The sequence below is a fragment of the Stegodyphus dumicola genome, chromosome 9 (genome assembly GCF_044657685.1).
Source record: "Stegodyphus dumicola isolate Sdum_Otavi_A_Nest chromosome 9, ASM4465768v1".
In the NCBI taxonomy this organism is placed as follows: domain Eukaryota; kingdom Metazoa; phylum Arthropoda; class Arachnida; order Araneae; family Eresidae; genus Stegodyphus; species Stegodyphus dumicola.
The window spans coordinates 84,482,039-84,502,749 of record NC_140776.1 but is presented as its reverse complement, the minus strand read 5'-3'; the positions used below and the strand labels follow the sequence as shown (position 1 = coordinate 84,502,749).

General features: G+C 33.0%; 1 protein-coding gene across 2 annotated transcripts in view; it reads left to right on the top strand.

Annotated features, from left to right (window-relative positions):
- LOC118191768 (uncharacterized) overlaps nt 1-20,711 on the top strand; it is a 148,849-nt gene that overhangs the window by 15,178 nt on the left and 112,960 nt on the right. For both annotated transcript variants that reach the window (XM_085823706.1, XM_035362616.2), the window contains exon 2: nt 7,649-7,728. In XM_085823706.1, the coding sequence (XP_085679832.1) occupies nt 7,649-7,728 (80 nt within the window). The remainder of the gene's footprint in view (nt 1-7,648; nt 7,729-20,711) is intronic.

The following is a 20,711-nucleotide window of genomic DNA, read 5'->3' as shown; positions in this document are numbered from 1 at the left end:
TGTTTAAACTTTAAAAAACATCTTTGAATTGCACAATCTAGGCATTGTGCTTTAATCAACAAAATAAACTAAAATAACTAAAATAAATTTCAAACAATTCAAAAAAATAACAGTAATGAAAGAAATTCATATTAAAAAACAATGAACGTAACATTCTACAAAATAAGAACAAGAATAAAATAAAATAAAATGTATTTAACATGAATTAATGCTTCTTCTAGCAGCAGAAATTCCAATTTCAAACATCACCAAAACAATTTCACCACAAATTTTTTAAAAGCATCTTCTCCCGTTTCAGAACAATGATGGAAAAATATATAAACCACCAAATAAAACGTAGGCAACGTAGCTTTAACATGCTGCCATATAATCTCTGTCATATTTATAGCCAGACTCACTATCTACAAAATTGATACTATCTTTCACAAATAAATGTTTAAAATCTTCTCCTAAATACTTGTAATATGTCCTAAATACTTGTATATACTCCTAATACTTGTGAATTTCCAGCCACTCAAAAAAATAGTTACACCAGGCACGAAACACACACCACACGAACCAACTAGCAATTGAAAGTTGTACAGTAAAATCCAAGTTTCCACATTAAAAAGGGTTGCCACAGAAACTAAAATCGCCTCCCAAAACCATCTCAGAACACGCAATCGCGTCAAAAACCAGCGCACAAAACATATCACCGCATTTGGCAACCTGAGGGCACATATAATAGTACCATAATTGCCTTTATATATAGTAAAAAAATAAATAATGCACTGTTTCTTTTGCTATCTAACATCTATGGTCTCATTCAGATCTTATTTTCTTTATACAAGAGAGATGAGGAGAAAACCTTGCTATGGAAATAATACTAGCTTCTTATCTATAAAACACTAAGTCGAACTTTGAATTTCACTGACCAGACTTTTTTTCATTTGTTTATGACTCTATTTTTATTATATAGTGCTTACTTGCAAGAAAATAATTAAGGGACTTTTAAAAAAAAATTCCTGACATATGAAATTGAACAATTCGATACTAATAATGATTCAGTGAACTAATATGTTAGAGATTTTTATGAACCATTCAAGAACAAGTCAAAACATGAAAGAAAAACAGTAAAATGGATGAGGTGCTTTAAGTGAGAACATGAAATTCTGGTATCCTATTTGAGGCTTAATGTGTTAATATAGTGGGCCATGGACTGCATCTACCCAGGAAGTTGTTAAGCAGTTTTACATGGCTCATGAATACATTTTAATTATGTATTTTTTGTAAATACAGTGCTTTGTAGTGGTAGAAATCTAGAGATGTGGACTGAGCTTATGTGCATATTATTGAAGGGGAGAGAGATGGAATGAATAGGGTAGGTCTTTATCTATATCAAAGTTAATTACATTCATGTCCATAAATTAAGGATAATTCAGAGTCACATGGAAATAGAACTCTAAAATAAATATATCACCTGTAAAATCACTACACACATCTTCAAGAATCATATGCAAATTTCAGGAAGTAACCAGATGACACCGATGGTACGTCACAATGACGAGAGTGATATATAAGGAATACAGGCAAAGAAGTAAAATTGTTCGCAGGAACTTTATAAGCATTTTAGTGCAATAACCGAATAGTTATAACACAAAGGACGCATTTGGATAATTTTTTACATGTTAGAATTATTGGCCGTCTGGAATGTGGGCGTACCCAACTGGAAGTATCAGACGAACTTGGAATTGCCCAGAGTGTCATCTCCAGGCTTTGGCAAAGATTCCAAGATGATGGTAATGTGAGTAGACGTTACAGCACAGGTCGCCCCAGAGTTACAACACCGAATGAGGACTGATATTTGGCAGTTACTGTCAAAAGAAACAGGCGGAGCACAGCCTCAGACCTGTCTCGTCAGCTCTGTTCAGCCACTGGTACGACAATTTCAAGGCAGACCGTGTACAGACGCTTAGGGCAGATTGGTCTATATGCTCGTAGACCTGTCAGATGCGTTCCACTTACTGCAACTTACTGTCGCCTGCGGTTAGCCTGGAGTAGAGAGCATGCATTGTGGACACCACAACAGTGGGCTTGTGTGATGTTTTCCGACGAGTCCAGGTTTAGCTTGCAGTCTGATTCTCGCCGGACTTTCATACGGGGAGTTCCAGGTACCTGTTACCACCAAGAAAAACATCATTGAACGACATCGTTACGGTGGTGCAAAAGTGCTCGTTTGGGGTGGAATTATTCTGGGTTCCAGAACTGACCTGCATGTTCAAATTGGAACCATGACAAGCCAAATCTGTCAGGACGTCATTCTGGAACAACATGTACGTTTGTTTCGGGGCGCCATGGCCGCACAATTTGTGTTTATGGATGACAACGCCCGTCCTCACCGTGCAAACATCGTAAGTGAATGCCTTCAATCGGAGGATATCACCCGTATGGACTGGCCAGCAATCTCACCGGACTTGAATCCAGTAGAGCACGTGTGGGATATGCTTGGCCGACGAGTGGCAGCCCGTCAACCTCCTCCTACATGTCTACCGGAACTTCGGAGAGCATTGCTTTTTGAGTGCTGTAATATCCCCCAAGATCAGATCGATAATTAGATACTCAGCATGCCTAGGTGTTGTACGGACTGTATTGCATCGTCTGGGAGACAAACAATGTATTAACAATCATACCAACCATGTAATATTGGTTTTTTGTAAATAGGTTTTTTTTTTTTTTTGTAATTTGCTCCAGGGAGAAAAAATCGTTAATTTTTTTAATAATATCAAACATATAGCATCTTTTTTTTACTCTTTACCTTTTGTTTAATAAATAAGCTTTACAAATAAGTCAAATTTGTTTTGCTTCTAACTCTTCCTTTGCCTGATTTTGCATTATCCTTAATTTATGAACATGAGTGTATATGGCTAGCCACATGCCTGTGATTTATCTGTGTTTTTTGGCATATTATTTCAAATGAAAGATTTCAAGAATATGCGAGAAAAACAATATTATTATGACAAGAATTTGAAGAAAATGATTTGGAATCAGGTTGTGCATTATGGACATTACCATTAAAAACAAATTCAGTAATGCACCAGGAAATATACAAATTAAGCTAATTAATATACAGTGTAAAATAAATTTTAAATTAAGATACAAATTTCTCTAACTTGCATTCATTCTTATCAAAATATAAATAACCTCAGTTACAAAATTTTGCAATAAGGATAATCATTTTGTTTTAGAGTACATTTATATATAAAAAGTTTAAAAATTATAGAATGTAAAAAAGAAAGAAGAGAAAAAAAACCTGATTGACTGACAAACATCTACAACCTCTGATGATGGTTTTTAGCCATTTTTCCTGGAAAGCCCCTCTCCAAAGTACTGTTTAACTTTTGCATCGTTATTATTATTGTTTATATGCGATTTGATAAACATTTAGTGCATAAATTTTAAATTCAGTTTTAAAACTTTTTAAAAAAATAATTTTTTTTCTATTTAGCCCCTTTTAACTGTTCTTTTAGATTGCACATTTGATCTATATTCAACCACATGCAGTTTGAATCTGAGAGCACTGGGTTAATGTATGCAGCAAAATGTCTGAAATCCAGATCTCCAGACTATTGGGCCACAAAATAAATAAATAAAATATTAAAAAAATCCTTACAATCATCTAGGAATGCAGAACTAAAGGATACTCAACTAAAGGAAGTAGATATGCTGGAAATGTAATTTTTCTCTCGAATAATTGAGATTCCAACATGTCACTTTCAAACACCTGCTGGCTAGGGAGTAGCACGATTGCCAATTATGATACGTTGTACTGACACACTGAGGATCATAATTTTGGCCCTTGAATATTTGTGGGTTAGGTAAGGCCACTGCTATAAATTTTTTCTGCACACTATAATCTTTGGGAGACCTTAATTTTGCTTCAAGTACCCCTCTGAATTCTAAAACTTTTAGCTACCCTGTGTGGCCACAGCAGGTCTCGTTCCATCTCTTTTTGAGGGGTTAACATTCTTTTATTTCATCTGAACAATATGCAAAGCCCCAATGTTGCCATGTCTACATGCCATCTGACTAGATTTAAACTGATGATCTGAAGAATTGTTCTGATGAATCTGAAGAATATATATAAGTTCTGATGATTCAGGATCATCGACTATACTGTATTCTGTTAGTTATGATTTCATTGATCTGGAGGTTCAGTTTATTCTTGCAGTTTGATGCTCTTCCTTTTCTCAACATAATAACAAAAGGCAGTGCAGTTAATTTTAGCTCAATAATTTATTGCAATCATTTTCTCTTTGCCTTCTGCCATTTTGGATAGTCAGAAAAATAATTTTCTGTATCTTTTACATTTTTCATTCATTTGTTCATCATAATCTTCTCTTGTCCACAATTCAGTTATTTGAAAGGTATTGAAAATAGGGTTTTTGTTCCCTATTATTTATAAAGTTTATGAAAAATATTCATTTTAAATAATATTTGCATTTAAATTATGACATTCTTACCTCATGTGTTTCTTCTATCAGTTGAAAAAATTGTGTGGATTTCTGCAAATTTAATTTTCAAGCAGTTTTCTGTAATTCATCATTCAGCTATTAAAGATTTTGTACAAAATCTGAATTCTTGGTGCTTTGGAGTTACACAGTACACAGTACAAAATCCAAGATCCGGACTCGTCAGGACTTCGGCAGTTCCGGTTTTGGGATTTTTCCGGGTATTAGATCATCAGTTTAAATCTAGTAAGATGGCATGCAAAAATTATACAGTTAAAAATATGAAATTGTGATTTATGAAATAAGGAGCATTTAGGATCTAAAGGGTATCAAAATTTAGAAAAAAAAGCTTAATATATATTTGTTTACTTTATTAAACATTTCTTCTAATGTAAGTTGTTTAAGATGCTTCATTTTTTGTGCTTTCTCTTTAATTCCATAAACAGACATAATTTCTTGTTCAGTTACAAAGTTTCACTGTTCAAGTCCTGTAATTGCTGTGTCAAAAAGTCTGACTAATTTGTTGATCGAAATTGTTTCATTCTCAATAACCTCTCTTTCATTTTCTTTACTATTGGTAGCAGTATTTTCTGGATCTAGAACCATACTACAGATTTTGGCGTCCGTTAATTGACTGATGATTGAGTCATTGTCATCGCAATGGAAAACTTCTGTTATATTATCTTCATGTATTACTGCTTCTCCACATTTCTTTACAAAATCCAATAACTGGAAAATTTCACCTTTAGTTTGCAATGTCCGAAAACCTTCAAATTCGCGGCTATCATCTTCATCGTCCTCACCATGAAATATGGTAGCTGGCCATAAATTATGCCAAGCATTTTTTAAAGTATTTAGAGCACATCCTCCTACGATCTTGCGATGCTCCACGCAGTAGATTTTATGCTAAAATATTTAAAAAAACTTGAATAGTCTTTCTATTGTTCAAGAAATTTAACATGGATTTTAAAAATGCTACTTCATATTTGCATTTCAGCGTGCGCACTATTCTGCTAGCCGTAGGCTGAATGATGGATGTACAATTTGGAGGAAAGAATAATACGGATACATTATCTTTCACCAAAACTTTAAGTGAAGTATGAGCCGTATAGTTTCCTTCAATTAGGATAATTTTTTCGTCATTAGGTAAACCAACCGAATTCAAATGTTGCCGAGCGACGAGTATAAACAAATTTTCAAACCAATCATTCATTGATGCTCGTGTCATCCATGCTGTATTATTAGCACTGCATATATCCGGGAAAATTTTTGCTCCTTTAAATGCTCGAGTTTGTGTATTTTTTACGATTATGAAAAGTTTGCACTCGAGCGTTCCTGCAGCATTTGCACACCCTAAAATTGTTAGACTCTCTTTGGAATCTTTGGAACACCAGTTGGAGCCTTTTCTGTGTTGTCTGATCCATTCAATCATCACCTTGTCATGATCGTCACTTTTAGCATAATGAAGAATTTTTCTGCTATTCATTGCGAGTAGGGTGTCGGAATATACAAAAAATTCAAAAAGTTCCTTTTTCTTTTTTCGGTACTATTCAGTTTTGAGGGTCGTAAAAAATCGCCAAACTATTGTTGATCCCAGTGCTGCCAAAAATATTAGTATGGTCACTAGGTCTATTGGTTTGTACATAACACATTCGAAATAAGAATTATTCAATTCTTTAGAAGGACTTAAAAGCCTTTTCTGTTATTTTATTTTATTTATTTATTTTTTTCCATTTTACTCTTAGAGTTCATTTGATAGATGATGTCAGAATTTTTTCTTTTTAATTTCATTTTCTTTAAGTCGTGAAATTTGGTGTAATGGAAAAGAGAGATGTGCTAGATTCTTTTGAGCATTTCTCTAAAAGTAATGGCAGTCTAAGGTTTAATTTTGATTAACTACGTAATATATAAACGTATACCATATTATTGTACCCAGGGCTGTAGAGTCGGAGTCATGAAGTTGGAACCGGTGTCGCACAGATTTTGGCGTAAAAGGAGTCGGAGCTGGAGTTGCTAAAAACAGGTCGACTCCGACTCCAGTTTTTGTTGGACAGTTTGAATTTGAAATGAAATTAAAATAAATTGAAAAAATTAATAACAAGCTGAGTTATTATTCTTATTTATGGACTATATACATTAATAAATAGTTATTTTCTATTTTATTGACATATTAACAAATAAATTTAAGGAGGGAGGATAGATGTGATATTTGCCATTAGTGATTAAACTGATTCATTTAGTTGCAAATCTCACTGGTAAATTTAGGTAAACAGCAAAAGCAGCAAGAACTTCTAAAATTGATGCCATTCTTAGCGAGTAGGAAAGGGAACAATTATTGATCAAGCAATGCGATATTGAAGTACATATTTAATGATAAAGAAATTGTTAGAATTGAGAGATTTTTTAGAAGATGTAGATAACCCTAATGTTTCACCAACAAAAAGACTGTGGCGTGCAATGAACTGGAAGTTGATCTGTCAGCACTATCGTTATCTTCAGGGCAGATGTTTTTATTTTATTCGGCTTATAATTCCTTACTAAATGTAGTATTTCATCTCGATGTACTCCGTCTTTGATATGATTTAAATCAAATTCCTCGTCATTATAAATATCACGAATACAAATCAAATAGTTTTCTGGTTGCAATTTTCTAATTTCGGCTATGCGTAATGTATTACACATGCGCGCGTTGAAAGAAATGTTTAATAAAGTAAACAAATAAATATTAAGCTTTTTTTTTTTTTTTTGTAAATTTTGATACCCTTTAGATCATAATTGCTCATTATTTTATAAATTACGGTTTCATATTTTTAATTTTATAATTTCTGCATGCCATCTTACCAGATTTAAACTGATGATCGATAATCCGGAGTCCCAACGAGTCTAGATTAAAGACTTTTGACTGTAATTTATTAAGAGTAATTTAATTTATTTATTAACTGTAATTTATATCTGATATATGTTGACCTTTATTAATTGTTTCGAAATTCATAATTTTGTAAGTATTTTAAGTGTTCTTTAATAATCTGCAATATATGTATTACTATTTCTTAATTTTCAGCATGTTATGTTAATCTTTATTAAATTTTTCGAATTTCATAAGTATTTTAACTGTTCTTGAATGGTCTGCGATAGATTTATTGCTATTTCTTAATTTTCAGCATGTTATGGTATAGTTCAAGTACCTACTGGGCCTTGGTTTTGTAGAAAATGTGAATCTCAAGAAAGAAGTGCTAGAGTTGTAAGGAAAATTATTTATTTTTAAGAAAATGCCAATACTGTATTTTTAATTATTCAGAAATATTAATTTATGTAATCTTATTATATGTAAGGTACTTACATACTTTTCCATGGACCATTTTCAAAAACAAAAACAGTGTGATTTTTTTCTTTTTTAAGCATGACACTACAGTACTTTCATAAGATCTTTGCCTTGGTTTTATGTAACACTGAATAAGAAGCCAGATCACTTTTTATGAAAATTAAATAAACTGCTAATTCTATGCATTTTGAAAAAATGTTGAAAATTTGGATCCTGCCTTCTTTGGAGAAAGGCTTTGTCAGAATTATAGAATCCTAGCATAAAAAAATGTATGCATTAAGCACAATTCATATCTTTTAATTCCATAACTTAACTAGTTAAAGAGCAATCTGTTCCTTCCCAACTTCTACCAAAATGATTGGTGCAAGTTTGAGCTCATATTTGTTTACATTTCCTGTATGCTGTATCCATACCTTGTGTTCAATAACTAATTAAAGAGCCATTTCTTCCTTCAGACATTTGCTGGAATGATAGGCACAAGTTTGGTAGGATTTGTGTCAACTTTCAAAGTTGATAGGTAAGTATGTGAGTACCATACGTAATAAAATACTATATTACATATTGTTAATGTCATAGTTTACACTAATTAAGAAATAATGAGAAAATTTGATTTTATAACCACTAAACGAATATTCCTCGTATATTCGTATGAAATTTAATTGAAGTTTCATCAATTTATGTAAATGAATAGTAACATAAGAATAGTTTTTTTGGAAAGTGTTTTTTGATTCTTAATATAGATAATAAATAAATAAATAAATAAATAAATAAACCATCTTATAAGCAAGATTTTAATACATTATTTGTTAAATAATGGAGTGGTACTGGCCATCTTGAAGTATTCTAGGGTAATTCAGATGTGCCATGATGACTGGTTACAATCTTTTCTGTTGTTCGTAAATTGTAGAATCAATTTCTGAGTTGATTTCTATATATCAAAAGATAGTTCTAGCAAATAGAGTACAAATCCTTATACAAGTTCTATGCATGTGATTAGGAAAAGCCGAAGCAAAACGCTTACTTGAGCATGATTTTGATTCTCAAATCATTATTATTATGATGAGAATATCAAAGAATCGGGTATCCACAATAATCAAAGTAACATAATTGGTACATACCATTAAAACATAAGTAACGAGTATTTGCAATGAAATTGTAGAAACCAAGATCTGTGTGCTGAAAAATGAAATTTTCAGAATTTAGGAGTATCAGGATGTTGGTTGCACCTATGCAATATAATGGTATCACAAGCAAAACATGTTACAAAATTATGTGTACGTTCTAAGTTTAAATTTTCTTAAGAATAAAGTAATGGCAGATTTAGATCAACAGTTAGACTCTCACATAAAAAGATGAACTAATGCATTAAAGTTAGTACAGGAATAATGTTGCTGTATGTGGTATTATTTTTAACCTTATTATTATGTGTATTTCATTTGGCTTAGGTACCTGATTTACTGCGATAGACACATAAACAGACCAAGATAGGAAGATCACTGCAAAATATTGAAATTTTCAAAATAAAAATATAAGCCCACTGAATTTTAATTTTACCGGATAGAGAGTATTTTTTTTGGAGGGGGGGACTTATCTCCATCAAAATGTGTAATAAAGCATATAAAGGGCTAAATTTTGATATTCATTTCATGACAAAAAACCAGTGTATTAATATTAACCATTCAGTTGGTGCAATTGTATTACAGACACTTTCCGTATATGCTAAAACATATCTTACTGATAACATATATTCGATACTGCAGGGTTCTTGCAGTGCAGGATATATGGTATCTGGTACACTGAAATATATGGATTGTTAAAGAAAGACTGTCCAGATGTTATAAGAATTATATGTTATGCTTATGACATTTGAAATTAGATTAACTATTTTCATTTGCTTTAGAAGATCTAAGAATGTGGATTAAAAAGAAGAAACTGAGATTAAATTTACAAAAAACTAATTTCTTGTTTTACCCAGAGTGTGGGAAAAAAACTAGACCAGCAGAACTAAAATATAAAAGTGTGTTAGAATTAAATGTTTTGAGGACCTTACGTATCTTCATGTTTTTTCGGTTGTAAATTGAATTTTAAAGAACATTTTAATTATATATATATATATATATATATATATATAAGAACTATTTCTGTTCTGATGCATTATAAAAAAAATTTCTCATCTGAGTCTTTAGCACTGAACAGTAACATTATTAAATTAATTTACAAAATTATTATTACTCCCATTATATTGTTGAAATCATAGTGGTATCCATGCGATCCTCGTTGTTCATATCGCATTAAATATTCTCACTGCATTAATCAAAACTTTAACCAGACATAATACACAATAAAAATTTATCTTTATTTCAGGACCAGATATGCATAGTACTCCTCAACAGTTGGTCTCTGTTCTTCCTCCATGCTTCTCCAAAAACTTCTTAGGGTTGCTGTATTTATCAGCAGACGTTTGGGTGCAAGGTGCCCTTCTTATTGCTATCACCAGGGTTTCCCTCCCAGCGTCAGATTATGAAATATTTGAGGATCCATGTTGTTGAGTCCCCCCCCTTAATAACAAAATTAGGGTATAAAATTAGAAGAGATTGAAATGTGATTCAGCGTATGACAAGGTAATAATGCACATACATAAAAATGAAATGTACGAAGCTAATTTTTTTGGGTAGTGAACATGCCTTCCCGATCTTCTGACAGTTCGTGTTTTAGAGTTCATTAGATCAGACTTATTCTGTTGAACTGTCTTTAAGTCTCTGTAGGGTTTCAGTTTAGGCAGATCAGAGTCAGAAAGCAAATAGGCCGGTTTTACACGGACTATAGACCCAGTAGATTTAGGGCCGTATATTTCAATCACGAAAGTTTTGTCTGTTATAAGGACTTTGTGCGAACCTTAGTATTGCTGGCACAGAGATGGTTTTACTTGAACGATATGTAAGTATATGTGTGTAAGTGATTTTAAGTTAGAACTTACGTAATACTTATCTTGACAATGTGCATATGTTAATTCAGAAGTCAAACAACAAAAATCAGCGTTAATTTACAAAATTTTCACAGGACTAGTTTCGATGGTTTTACCGAACCATCATCTTCAGCTGGAAAACCGCAAATGAACAAGATAGGAAATAATGATTAGATAAGATAAGAAAGCCTGGACAAGAATAAGCAAGTGGCGCCATCTGTTGGAGAAACCAGAACTAAAACATAATTTCTCTAAAAGCCGAAGGCAAATTTGGATTGGAATTAGGATCGTTAACTAGAACAGAAAGATTTTTATGAATGTGAAATGCCTCTAGAAAATCTAGTTCTCCAATGGAAGATGTTTTTTGAATAATTTTGGCAGCAGAAAAATTGAAAGTGTGATTTTCGGACCAACAATGTTGAGCAACAGAAGACTTCTGTGTTTCCTTTTTTCTAACATTGCCTCATGTTCTTTGACGCGAAATTTTAAGGCTCTCTTAGTTTGGCCAATGTAAATTAAACCACACTGGCAAGGAATCCTATAAATACCCCAGGAATTCATATCCGGAATGGGGTCCTTGAGTATAGAAGTTGGCATTTTATTGATGGGAGAATAAACAACCCGAAAGTTAAATTTCTGCAAAATATGTGCAACTTTATAGCTAATTGATGGAAAGAAGGGAATGACAACAGAATTTTTATAATCTCCTAAAATAAGAGTGTGGCTTTTTGTGTGTTGAGATGAAAATTTTTTAACTGCTTGATTAATAATGTTGGGTGAAAAGCCCCTGTCAATAGCTATTGCTTTTAAATAATTTAGTTCTTCATCAAGGGCTAGTTTGGAGGAGCAAACTTGAAGAGCACGTAAAACATAGGAATAAAATGAAGCTAACTTTTGTTTAGTTGGATGACATGATTTAAAGTGTGGTGGAAGGCAAACCGATGAAGGTTTACGGTAAACTGTAGTACTGAAGTTGGATGTGTTACGTGTGACCAGAATGTCGAGAAACGGAAGAGAATTGGAAGTCTCAAGTTCAAAAGTGAACTGAATAGCAGGATCAATAGAATTCATTGTTGAAAGAACTTTATTTAAATCATCTTTTCCAAAACAAACACATTTTGTTTTCCAAAATAAATATTACAAGCAAACTGAGGGATTAGCCATGGGAAGCCCCCTCAGTCCCATCCTGGCTGATATCTACATGCATTATTATGAATCAAAATTGTTTGAAACTTAAAACTTCCCGGCATGGTTCCGCTACGTAGACGATACTTTTACCCTGTTTGAAGGTAACAAAGATGATTTAAATAAAGTTCTTTCAACAATGAATTCTATTGATCCTGCTATTCAGTTCACTTTTGAACTTGAGACTTCCAATTCTCTTCCGTTTCTCGACATTCTGGTCACACGTAACACATCCAACTTCAGTACTACAGTTTACCGTAAACCTTCATCGGTTTGCCTTCCACCACACTTTAAATCATGTCATCCAAGTAAACAAAAGTTAGCTTCATTTTATTCCTATGTTTTCCGTGCTCTTCAAGTTTGCTCCTCCAAACTAGCCCTTGATGAAGAACTAAATTATTTAAAAGCAATAGCTATTGACAGGGGAGTTTCACCCAACATTATTAATCAAGCAGTTAAAAAATTTTCATCTCAACACACAAAAAGCCACACTCTTATTTTAGGAGATTATAAAAATTCTGTTGTCATTCCCTTCTTTCCATCAATTAGCTATAAAGTTGCACATATTTTGCAGAAATTTAACTTTCGGGTTGTTTATTCTCCCATCAATAAAATGCCAACTTCTATACTCAAGGACCCCATTCCGGATATGAATTCCTGGGGTATTTATAGGATTCCTTGCCAGTGTGGTTTAATTTACATTGGCCAAACTAAGAGAGCCTTAAAATTTCGCGTCAAAGAACATGAGGCATATGTTAGAAAAAAGGAAACACAGAAGTCTTCTGTTGCTCAACATTGTTGGTCCGAAAATCACACTTTCAATTTTTCTGCTGCCAAAATTATTCAAAAAACATCTTCCATTGGAGAACTAGATTTTCTAGAGGCATTTCACATTCATAAAAATCTTTCTGTTCTAGTTAACGATCCTAATTCCAATCCAAATTTGCATTCGGCTTTTAGAGAAATTATGTTTTAGTTCTGGTTTCTCCAACAGATGGCGCCACTTGCTTATTCTTGTCCAGGCTTTCTTATCTTATCTAATCATTATTTCCTATCTTGTTCATTTGCGGTTTTGCAGCTGAAGATGATGGTTCGGTAAAACCATCGAAACTAGTCCTGTGAAAATTTTGTAAATTAACGCTGATTTTTGTTGTTTGACTTCTGAATTAGTGCATATGTTGTTATTAGATTTAGTTGTTCCATTCTGTGCCGAAGATTAGTGATGAATTGAATGTCTCATGGAGATATCTTACATGGTTTTCTCATATCACTAGGAAGCCTGTGAATTGTGCTGTACACAAGATCTCTGCAGATCCTCCTTAATGGCTGTCTGAATGAATACCCAGCAAAACAACTGGAAGTGTTTCAGTCCGTTTATTGGTCTTGTGAGCATTGAAAGAAGATTTTAAATGCCGTTGAAATCGTTCAACAATGTCTTTTGATGATGAATAATAGGCTAATGTGTTGTGATTCTCTACTCAAAATGCGGGTAAACTCTGCAAATATTGTGGATCTCATTTGAGAACTTTGGTCTGTTCTTATGATTGATGGACAGCCAAAGCAAGATATCCATGAATTGAAAAAAGCTCTGAAAATAGTTCTTGTTCTCATATTAGGGATAGGTATGACTTCAGACCTTCTGGAAAATCTGTCTATTAGAGTCAAAAGGTACATGTTGCCTTCTGATGGTGGAAAAGGGCCTACGATATTCATGTGGATTTGTGAAAAATTTGCATCAGGAAGAGAGAACGTACTCAATGTTTCTTTAGTGTATCTGGTTATTTTTAATCTCTGGCACCATTCACAGGATTTAATCCAGTTTTTGGTATAACGTGTCATATCGAGCCACACATAACGAGAACAAATAAGTTTCTTAGTAGCTGCAATTCCTGGATGTGATATATTATGCAGATAAAGATGAGTCTGCAAAAGGAATTCGGAACAAATGGACAAGTAGCATCTGTAGACATGTCATGAAAAATATTGCCTTTGAAGTATTGGCACGGCTTAAATTCTAGCTTCAAAGATGACATTATTGTTTTTGAAATTTCAAGTTTTGTACTTCCAGATCATGCTTTGAGCTTTTCAAAATCCAAAAATGGAGATTTTGTTATGTAATCAATTTCAGTTGAAAGCCTGCCAGCAACAATGTTTTGAGAGCCTTGCACATGCCTAATAGCCGTAGAATACAAAGAAATAAAATCCAAATGGCGTAATTATCGAGGTGAACATTTGTGGGAATTCTGCTTAAAACCGTATATTATTAGTTTCTTATCTATGTAGATTTAAAAATTTCTACCCTGTAACATGTCGGAACTTCTTAATCGCAGAATAAATTTAAAATAATTCCCTATTGTATGTGGACCATTTCTGTTGACTTTCGTTCAGTTTCATAGAGAAAAATACTATATGTTTCTATGTTACAATTACATAAGAATGCTGCCTATTGTGATGTATTAAGAATTGTGGAATAGGATGCAGAGTTGCCAACTCTCCTGATTTAAGCGGGAGACTCCCGATTTTTGACCGCTGTCCCGCCAACCCGATGTACAATATATTTCTCCTGACTTTTTCTTATTCTTAAAATTTCTCGCGACTTTTATGCAACTTGGCTTAATACTTTGTTATATGAATAAAAAAAAAGTGCTTTTGGACGTCTGAAAGCAATTGAATTATTCTACATTATATCTAAAACAAAACCTTGCTAATCAGATAGCTTCTGCTTTGTGAGTGAGGGCATTATACGTATCCAGAAACGTCGTTCTCCAGTTCTCCAATGGGCTTCGAGCTCCACTGCGTGTCAGCTGGCATATATTAGCCAATGAGGACAAAGCAAGTTGTTATTTGGACGTGCTTTAGTTATTTCTTTTATTTTGTCCAGAGTTGTGTGAGTACACGTGCCTTAGGGAAATAGTTTTAGAAATTATCATCTTTTGTTACGTCTGCGAGAAAGTGAAATACTCGTGTACGTTTCAAAAATCGTACACAGTTGACTTTCCTTCCATTATTTCCTCAAAGAAATGTAATAAATTTGCGATGTGTACCGCCCGTCGTTGCGATTTTTCGATTTCGCATGGTGGAAGGGCGGATGTTCTCAAACATGTACGTACGCAAAAACACAAGGATAACATGAGTTGTTTTTAAAAAAACGAAAAATTAAATTTTTCTTCGGAAACAAAGGACCAAAAAGTTATTAATGCAGAATGTCTGTTTTCTGCCTTTTTACTGGAGCACATCCTGCCACTGAATGCATCGGATCACGCTGCAGCTTTATTTAGAAAAATGTTTCCCGATAGTGAAATCGCTAAAAAATACTCAAGGTGCAAGAATCAAAACAGGATCAATTGTTAAAGAAATGGGTTTGAAAAATCAATCTTCAGTTATTGATTGCATTAAAACAGCTCCTTTCTGCCTCTCTACGGATGGAAGTAATAATACCGATTCAAAACTGTATCCAACTGTTGTTTCTTTTTTTGATCCAGAGTCTTCAGAAATTGAGTGCAGTTTACTTTATGTTCCTACTTTAGAAGGACATTTGACAGGCTTTAATATAGCACAGCTAATTATTAAAACTTTAAAAGAAAATGCAGGCCCTCTGGATAATTGCTTAGCACTTGGTGCCGATAATGCACCAGTATTGGTAGGCTTGGAAGACTGGTGTTGCAGGCATCTTAAGAAAAGGAAAATTCAGATTATGAGGTGCACCTGTCACCTCTTAAATTTAGCAGCTGAAAAAGGGGCAGCTTCTTTACCAATAAATGTGGATGAACACATTGTTGATATTTATTATTATCTTGAACGGAGTTCTAAAAGGAAGGAAAAATTGAAACAATCCATCCAAGTCTTCATTCAAGTTTTCTAATTGTAACAGCTGCATAACAGCAGTTTACAATTAGAAAGCTTGGATGAAGTTATAAAATCAGCTGGGATTGACACCCAGTGGAGTTTAATTGGAAAAGTGAAAGGTGCTGATGGAATTGTAAAATATAGTGAACTGTCTAGAATTGTGTTACCATCTTGACAGTCCCCTATAGTAATGCAGAGTGTGAGAGGATTCTCAGTGTTGTTGTGAAAACGAGGACTAAATTTAGATCTAATATAGTGATGACACATTCGAAAAACTTTTATTAGCGAAAACAGGCCTACGTGGCAATTGCTGTGAACAAAATTATGAAGTTTCTTTCTTAAAGAAAGCAAAATCCGCCACTGTTTATAACATTTGTACGAAAACTAATTAAAGTGTCTTTTTTTTTTCCCCCTTAAACGATGCAAGTAATAAAAATGTTTTTTATATGTAAGGTATTTTTGTGTTGCTTGCATTTAAGAATTAGTTACTATTTAAAGTTAATTCATTATTAAAAACTATATTTTTATCATTTAAAAAGTCTTTTTAACATTGTGAAAAATCTCCTGATTTCATAAAAAAATCTCCTGATTTTTGAGTGTCATAGGTTGGCAAGTATGAGGATGTCTTAAAAGGGTAGACTAAGCAATGGCATTTTTAACATCAATAAAGGCTTGCTCAGCATTTTTGTTCCAATTTCACGATGAGGATGAATAATGAACACAAGAACAAGATTCCTTTTTATTGATACGTGTTTCGAACAATTTTATTGAAGGAGAAATAATGTCTTCTGCTTTAGGTATTAAACATCTGTCAAAGCAAACCAAAGAATTAGGAAACTTGTCATTTTCATGAATAATGGGAATTTGATCATTTTTTAAAAAAAATGATGAATGATAAATATTGTTTCTAATATGCACTGCCACCATACCCATTACTAAAAAGTCTAATCTGGTTCTGTATTTTTTTAAAAAACTTTACGTAAAAAATATCAAAAAAATTGTCCATAAAATAGTGATTAAAGTTGAACGAAAATCAGCAGTATTAACCCCTTAACTGCCGCGGGCATATATATACGCCTTGCTCAGCCGATGCGTTAACTGCCCCAGATGCGCAGCCGATGCGTTAACTTTGCGAATAATTTTAGGTGTAGCAGCGCAAAGCAAATGATAGCAGTTTGGAAGGACGTATATATACGCCTGGGGCAGTTAACGCATCGGCTGAGCAAGGCGTATATATACGCCCGCGGCAGTTAAGGGGTTAAGGCTTTGTTAAGAGTATGCAGTGATTATTGCATTATTCAGTCTCATACTTTGATGGGGAACACAAGGTTCATACTGTCCTTAAGAGTCCTTAAATTTTTTGGAATTGATTTTTGGTTCTTAAAAGTCCTTAATTTTGGCCCAAATCAGCAGAAGGTCCTTAATTTTAATCATTTGAAATTTCTCTCTGTTTTTACGACTGCCATTTTGAGTGTGAACCGTTTAATAAAAAAATTCACATCCCCAAAAGCGAAAACTCGTTTAAGAGCTCTTTATTTGAAAAAATGAATTTTGGAGGAATATTTTTGGCAATTCACTGACATATATGGTTATGTTTTGAATGGGTTCACAGGTTATAATTTGTTTCTATTTCTAATATAAATGATAGGATACTAGAGTTTCTAAGCAAGAAGTGAGACATAAGTATTTCAAATTAATTTTTTCTAATAAAGAGCTCTTAAACAAGTTTTTGCTTTTGGAGATGTGAATTCTTTTATTAAACGGTTCTAAATTTGGTGACTTGTCAACGATTTGGTGATTTTAAGATCATTTTTAATTCTGAGATCTGAAAAGTTTTAGACAATTTTTTTAAAAAATCATAACATTGATGTATTTCATTAAAATAATGGTAACATATTGAAATTATATTTAAAAAATAACATTAAAATAAAACATTTTTATTTTTTGCTGTAGTATTATAAAGTTTCATTTTGACAATTTATTATACAATATTTTTAATCTGAAAAATAAACAAGGTATAATGCTATAAAGCATAATTTACGAAACAGCTCTTAAAGCAAAATTAGCTATGTAATTAATTTAAAATGTCTTCTTTTTATTTTTTCGTAGTAAGCATTTTTCCCATGTAATTTTCTCAGAATATTCAAAATTCTCAGAAAATGCATCAGTTTTCTCTATAAAATTAATTTTACACTTTTTCCCTCCTTTTTTTTTTTTTTTCCAAAATATTTCTGGCTTTTTGCAGTTACAGAATTGGTAGAGATAATTTTTCTTTGGGACTTTAGGCATTGCAGCTTGGAAAGTTTAGAAGGATTTGAAGGCAAGATTTATAGACCCACGATTCTAGAAGATTCGAGAAATGTGTGACAAAATGAGAAATATTTCCATCGTATCAACACGTAATGAATGTATTTTACAGAAAGTTTGCGATGAATTTCTTACTTTTTGGAAAACGTCTGGAAGAACAATGAAAACTTAATATTTGAATCTTTTCCTCCGATACTAGAATCGTTTTTTTAACATGTTTATTTGCCCTTTATTTTCTCTGCTTTTCACTAGCCACAAGCATGGAAAATATCAAAAATGCTTCTAATCTTATCACTTGGGCAGGTATTATAGAAAGGGATTTTTTTATTAATAAAGAAATTGAAAACTTAAATTTAAAAGATTCATCTAATATGTCTTAATGCATCATACACAGAGCGGGCACTAAACATTTTCCCACTTGATGCAATCTCTGTGGATTTTAAATTCTGTTGTCTAGTGCATTTTAAAATTCTGATTCCAATGTCTGCTCTAAATTCTAAAAGTTTTGCCATTTCTAGATTTTGTTGTTCTGTTTGTCACTAAATTCTAAAAATTCTGCCAACCAGCCTTTACCATATATATTTCATATTTCTTCTGAATATTCATATTACTAAAGAAATAAAATTAACCACTTTTTCTATGCATTCTAAATGCATTTAGTGTTTTTTAGAATAACAGAAATCCTTAATTAAATCCAAAAATTCTAAAATGAAAAAGGAAACGTGCTGAAGAAAGAAACTGAATATATAAAGAAAATTATTCTTCAAAGATATGTGCAGTTATTATTATGTAAACTACCTAATTGTTTATGATTTCAGCCTTTACTATAATTTCCAATTTCTATTTCCTCATATGATAGAATTCTGATCCAGATTAAATTTAAATTAAATTGTATAATCTTTGACCACTAGTTCACATTTTTAGTTTGAATTTGACTGTTTTTATTTAATTATGTCACCGTGAGCTGTAATTGATTTTGTTAGCATCAGACCATGCCTTTATGTTCTAAGTTCTTTTTAAATAAGAGGCTTATTTAAACCTTTCTCTGATATTGTTACTTTCAGGCATGGGGATAATTTGCTTCACGTCTGTCTGGGGTTTGGGACTATTTAACATTTACCAGATCAAGTAAACACTAGCACCTCATAGGTACACCTCACAGCAAGTAAACAAGACTTTCTTTGTGTAAATCTCAGTTACTATAGAAAGTGACGAGTCTTAAGAACTAAATAGTAAATGATCACTTAAGTTCGGGTGACAAGAAACAACAAGATAGAATGGTAACTAACCCTTTATTATTCTAATAAGATTTAACAAAATGCCGCCTGGGAGTGTACAAACAAAGCCGACACTTGGATTGAACTTAAGAGACTAAGAATTAAATTAAAACTAAGATTAACTAAAGAAATATAGCCGAAGCTATCAAGATTCAAATCGAGTTGGCCCCTTAACTTATTTGACTACGAAGTTTAGCAAGGGCCTGAGTATGGCTGAGCGTAGTAACAGCTTTGAGAGAGAGAGTGGCCAAGAAGGCAAGACGCACGTAAATCAAAAACTCTGATTCTGTAAGGCTGTGTTCAGACGGCGGCGTAAAGGGCACAGAGGTGTAGTCATAAGCGCATAAAATATGGGAATTCCGTTCACACTTGCGAGAACGAGGTGTAAGCTGTGGCCAATGAGAAAAGCTAAATTTATGCATGTGTGGATGTGTCTACAATTTTCCCGTGCTGTTCTCCTGCTCGATTGATTTCCTGCGTTCACTCTGCTTGTTTTGTGACAGTGAAATCTTCTGTAGAATGCCGTTTCATTCTAGCTTCGCTCTGATTGGTCGATGCTTATCCCAAACTCGGCGTAAATTTGAAAACTTTGAACCTTATGCCACGAGCCCTAATCCAGATTTTGTGACGTTGCACAGACTGGTTGCCTTGGCAACGAAGCTCGGCTTTATCCACTTATGCCCTTTATGCCCCCGTCTGAACGAAGATTAAGTAACTTCGTGGTTTAAATACCGCTCCTCCTCATTAAATATTCAGCAAGATTCAAAAACTACATTCTGGCCGGAAGTAGTAAGTTGAAGTTAAGAATTTGACAGGAAAGGAACTTAAAATTTAACTGTTAATAAAATTAACATAATCCTTACAACCTCGTAGGTGCATTGTGAAGAGGTTGATAAGTTAGGAGATATAAAGCACGTAGAAACTAGCAAGAGCATTGGTTTGCATATTGAAACAAATCTCTCATTGTTAGAAAAGATGCTTAAAGAGAAGGAAATCGATATAAACTAGCCAAAATGTTTGGGAAGGCTTTAAATTAAAATGACGGATAAATATTTTGTGGAGTGTTGTTGTTACAAAACATAATTTTTTTTTTTTTTTAGCTTTTAATGTGTAATTATCCTAATATCGTTAAAGAATCAATGTCATAAATTACATGTATTTTAAACTGTGAAATTCTATTAGATTGTGATTTTAATAGGGCTTTTTTAACAAATACTGTTAAAAAATAAAATTTAATAGGGGCCATGTAAATCCATGACTAAGGTTATCTAATTACCTAATTAAATTATTTATAATTAACTGCTTACCCTTAAAAATTATTT